The following is a 5415-nucleotide window of genomic DNA, read 5'->3' on the forward strand; positions in this document are numbered from 1 at the left end:
TTCTAATATTTTGATCCTTTTGTTTGTTTCCGGAGGGATGGGAAGAGTCGTAAGCACTATGCTTCTCTTCAAATGACGCCAAATTAGAACACTATGTCAATAAAACATAAACAGGAACCATTTTAGCTGAATAAAACTTGTAACAAAAACAGAAAAAGGAAATATTACAAGTTCAGATATAGTAAATTTACAAAATACAAAAGTAAATCAAAAACACTAGCAACAACGAAGATAATTCCGTGATGTGGCAACCAAACCGACAAAACGTAAGCAGACAAATACTAGGCCAATATTTTTCTAAAGCTGTATATTATTAACCTTTTTTTTTTTAAGAAACAGCTCCTGACCAGATTAGGACCCTAGCCGACACAGGCCTATACGCTACAAAATTATGCCAATACGCTAAATTTTAAAAACAACATTAAACCATTTTCGCATAATTACAGGAATACATTTTATTAAGTTTTGCGTTTATTCAGTTTTCACACTTCGGTTCACATATTTTCTAGAGTTCCAACACGAAGCCAATATGAAGAGATGGGAAATGAGCAAGAGGAAGGAACTGGTGTTTGTAGATGGGTACACGTTCCAGCTGTACTCTATCAAACAGACCAGCAAAACAACAGCAGGGTAGGGCAACCTGCTACTGCTGTAGAGCAAGAAGGGGATGGTGTGGTAATACCAGCAGTAAAACTGGTAGTGTAAGGTCCTACTACACAAGATGCCGATAAAATTGCACTCGAATAGGACTGAAATCATTTCACGGGGTTCCATCCCCGGAAACAGACCTCGGAAGGAGGGACTGACAATGTCTACTATTCGCAACACCTTCGGTCTCCACTTGAACCAAGCGAAAATGACGAGTAATGCTACATGGGTGACTAACAGAAACTTGTGAAAAATAGGGTTCACAAAAATCCCTTCGCCTATAAATCGCCAATTAACAGTCCATTTAAAGAAAAATACTCTGTTAAATTCAAACGCTTTCGACATGTAGTCTACAGGAGCATAATAAAGAAATGGTAGAGCCAGAATAATTTGCGAAGTGATTACAATTAACCCGAACTTGAAGCATAAAACAATTCCCCCGCAACAAGTGAGGATCACCAAAAATCCGGGTAAAAATAGCAGCGCATTCATCTTTATAGACAAAGCCAAGCTGAAAACCAACGCCGAAGTGTTGTAATAATATTTTGTTAAATACAGAATGGAAAGATACGCGAAAAATGTGCAAATGCAATCGTTGAACAACCTCAACACAAATATCGAATGAACTCGATATGATAAACCAGCCATGGTAAATAAGAGAAAAGTGGGTAAGGCTGCGCGACGATAAAGCTTGGCGACTATGTAAAAATTGAAAAGATACAGAATCATAAACAAATACTGGGCAAACTTAATATTTTCACCCTCGTTTGTTACTTTTGACAGAAATGAGAAAAGGTAGAGGAAACCCGAGGGGTAGACTAGGGGACCAGTTGAGCCCTTGAGGAGGGAATAATTATATGTTCCATTGAGGAAACCACCCACTTCTTCCATGTAAGCTTCCCAGTCAATTTCAGTGTAGGCCACAAAGTTAATGATGAAAGTGCAGATGAACAACTCGAAAGCAATGAGCATGTAAAGTATTTCCCAGAAATTATGCTTGACAAATCGAAGCACAATTGAAAAGCCACCATTGTTTGGCCCAACACTTGTGGCCTCCATGCTACCTGAAATTTTCAATTAATCTAGGTTCAACAAATGGAGTTGATGATAAGAAAATATCTTATCTTTTTACCAAACTAAGACAACATTCTGCAGGATTAACATGGAATCAAACAATGATAAAAAATAAAACATGTGCTAATTTTGTGCATGGTGTGATAATAGGACAGGCGAAAGTTTAGATCGGTAGTCAATAAATCATATTCGACAACCGTTGTCTTCAAAAGTGAAAAAAAAAACGAAATTTGCAGACTTCATTTTGAATGTTTTAAATACTTTTACTTAAAAAAAGGTAGCTTAAAGGAATAATAAAAATTTTTCCTCGGCAGAAGCGAAGCTTGGCTTCGCAAACACTAGCGATAACACGACAAAAAGCAGCTCTATAAAAAGCGATAAGAAAAATTAGAAATAATCCTCGAATTAGTAAAATTCGAACCTGCGACCTAGAGGTCAAGTCTCACACACTAACCACTCAGCCAAATATTAGCCACAAATAAAGCAGCGAACAGATGCTATTCAATTTCCAATGCTACAGCGAAATTTCCAAAAAAGTGAACACTTTTATTTGCGAGTTAGCTTAGAAAAAAAAGTTTCGTAATAATAGACTACGCTGATCACTAGAGTAAATAATACACCTACTTGCTGGCTTTATTGGCCCACAATTTGGCTAAAAGCGAAAAAAAAGATATTTCTTACTAGCCGTTATTTTGAAATAAACCGCAACAACTTGAGTACTTCTCTTTTAGAACTTTAATAAGCTTATGGTTATTTCGATCGAAAAAATTTGGCCGGAACCTGTAACTACTTCGAATCCGTAAACATTCATTAAAAAAAACTTGATTAAAAATATTGAACACAACAGTAACTGTTTATGCCACAAATATATTAAAAATAGGACATATGTAATCATCAAAAAAATTGAAATATTCAACAGAAACATAAAAATCAAAAAACAGATTTGAATTTCTCGAGATTCAAACCTTGCATTGCAAAAAAGAAACAGATTACTACAAAATAGGGCCTAGGAAATTAGACGATAACTCTTTGTGAAGTTAGACGATAACTGGTCCAACGAAGTTTTTAGTTTTCAATGAAGTTACACGATTATGTACAAAAAAAGTATATGATCACAGAACTGATCAAAATGATTTTTGTAAGTTGATTATAAAACATTTAATCGGAACAATTAACTATACAACTGTGACATTTATAACCTGATTTGTAGTTGGACCAATACTTACTCAACCAAAGGTTAATTTTAAACATGTTAACACATTTCTCGCAATTTACACGCAAGTTATCGTCTAAATTCCGTTATTTTCTAATCGTCTAACTGGCTTGTCGTCCAATTGTTTGAACCCCTTATATATAACTGAGTAGTTGATCAGATGTAATTGCACAGTTTTAACGACTAATAATAGAAAAACGAAGGTCGAGTAGATTTCCGTGGACTCAAAACCTACCAAAAACCAAAAAAATATAGAAGTAACATAACATACAAAACACTCTCTAGGACTCTAAGCCGGAACATAAGCAAAAATGAGCAAAATTATGCGCTCAGCTACCTGCATCAAAAAACATATGACAAACAAATCTGGTTGCTCCATTCGGAAATCGATTGAGAAACGAGCAAAAAATACGTCAGGGAATATGAAACAAAATTTTTCTTCTAAAAAATTGCTATCTTTTTTATTTTCAGTTTTTTGCTGTGTAAAGGGGAATCTGCGAGCTTGAATTTGAATTACCTTCAACTGTTTAATCAAAATCCAGTGAGACTAGATGATATTAAAAAATCACATTACGCAAGCCAGCCGATAAAATTAAAGCCGATACCCAACAGTTGAGAATTAAATCCGATACCCAACCAGTTCATAAACGTATGCACGAAAATACAAATCATACACAAGCGCAATAGCGATTCAAGCAGCTACATAGGCTTATAAATTGCCAACGCCATTCAGCAAAATTGCCACCAAATACAAATAGAGTCAATTTTGCAAGTAATAATTTGGAATATAGCTAACTGAAGGCATCCATATTAATTTTGCATGTAAGAAATCTCAAAGCATAGAGCCACATTTTGTAAAAATTGTGCATTTCAAAAAACTGCAAGGTATATTGAGCTAGAAAATTTCTGAAATCGAGTCTTCATTATTTGTTATGTTGTTTGAAACAAATCACTTTTTTCGGTTTATTTCATGAATTAAAAGTGCTTCAACTGTGTTAACTTATTACTATTCGAATTTCAAAGCACATGCTATGAAAAAGCTGTAAAGGTGCCCCAAAACTGAACTGTGTCAGAAAATTTGTTCATTTTGTCTGAACACTGAAAAACTCGCAGATTTTTTTCAATATTGGGACAACTTTTAGAATTATTTTTGGAATCCGAATCAAAACCAACAGGGATTTAACATGATACAAGATCGGATAAAAAATCGAGCAGCATCCAGAGTTGATCCCCAGACCTTCTATTGCTCATACTAATTAAAATCGCGAATTGAATTAAGCACAGAAAACACACCGAAGAAAGCAAATTATGGTTGAAACAAAAACCTGGTAATGTAACACATGCTCTTCTTTAAAAATCCAGAGCGCAAAAAGAGATAAGAACAAATTTTGAAACTTTTACTGAGAAGCAAAAACAAAACACATTTCAAAACTCAATATTTAAAAAAAAGCTCAAAGACTAGTTGCAAATCAGGGATACATTAAAATCGACTAATCGATCACATTATCTTTGTACAATTAATTTTAGAAACCCAATTCCGCAGCCAGTAACGATTACAAGATACAGTCTTTCTCACTAGAGAGCCACCCAACTTACCTCACTAGGTGGCTTCCTAACCTGGGCAAGTAACTTTTGATAAATTTTAGAGTTCAGAAAACTAGCATGTCACTCGCACCTACGTTGCTTTAAGCAGAAAGCTGAACCGGGAAACCGATTTCTAAACTATACAAAATAAAGCAACGCAATGCACTGCAATCGTTAAGAAAAAGTCGACTGGGTTTATCTAACATAATTTGAACGATTGTTTTTTTAAAACAAAATTTAGGTGCTTTTTCACAAGACTGATCATATCCTCAAATTATTGGGTTCCAGATCTCCATACTTAAGTTCGGTAATCAGACCCTAGGAACCCTGCCGAAAGCAAGCAACTGCACTTTCCATATGTAAAAAAAGTTCCAACATAAAAAGTTTTTCTTTGTACAATAATTAATTATTTAAACAGATTCTTGTTTAAATTAGTTGTTCCATTTCATTAGTCCGTGTGAGCATCATTAGCTGCTACGTTCGAGCATCATTAGCTGCTATTAATAAGTTGAACCAGCGTAATTATTCAATAAATATTTGGGATTTTTTTTGGAAAGAAAAGTTAGTGAAAAATATTGAAAAAATAAAAAATCTGAAAATTTTTATGCTTTCATAATTATACCGCTCGCGGACTAAATCCCCAAGGATATAACCCCAGCGGATATAATCCCAGCGGATATAATCCCCCACCACTAAATCCCCATTGGGCCAAACCCCCCTGTGACAAAATTGTTCATATTGTATTCAGTATGATGGAAAACAATTTGTACACATTATACGATTTTATCCTTCTATTGATTCCATTTTGAATCAAGTTCCATAAAAACATGCATCGCCATTTTGACATTACTTTTCAACAGCTTTAAGATTCCAACTTTCAGTTGACTCCCTATAAG

General features: G+C 34.7%; 1 protein-coding gene across 1 annotated transcript; it reads right to left on the reverse strand.

Annotated features, from left to right (window-relative positions):
• Positions 1 to 358: 358 nt before the first annotated feature.
• On the reverse strand, positions 359 to 1723 carry LOC134842234 (lethal(2)neighbour of tid protein-like). The gene has a single exon (XM_063858488.1). The coding sequence runs from the start codon at positions 1705 to 1707 to the stop codon at positions 472 to 474; it is 1236 nt and encodes a 411-aa protein (XP_063714558.1). The 5' UTR covers positions 1708 to 1723; the 3' UTR covers positions 359 to 471.
• Positions 1724 to 5415: the final 3692 nt, after the last annotated feature.

Source organism: Symsagittifera roscoffensis, chromosome 3, assembly GCF_963678635.1.
Source record: "Symsagittifera roscoffensis chromosome 3, txSymRosc1.1, whole genome shotgun sequence".
NCBI lineage: Eukaryota > Metazoa > Xenacoelomorpha > Acoela > Convolutidae > Symsagittifera > Symsagittifera roscoffensis.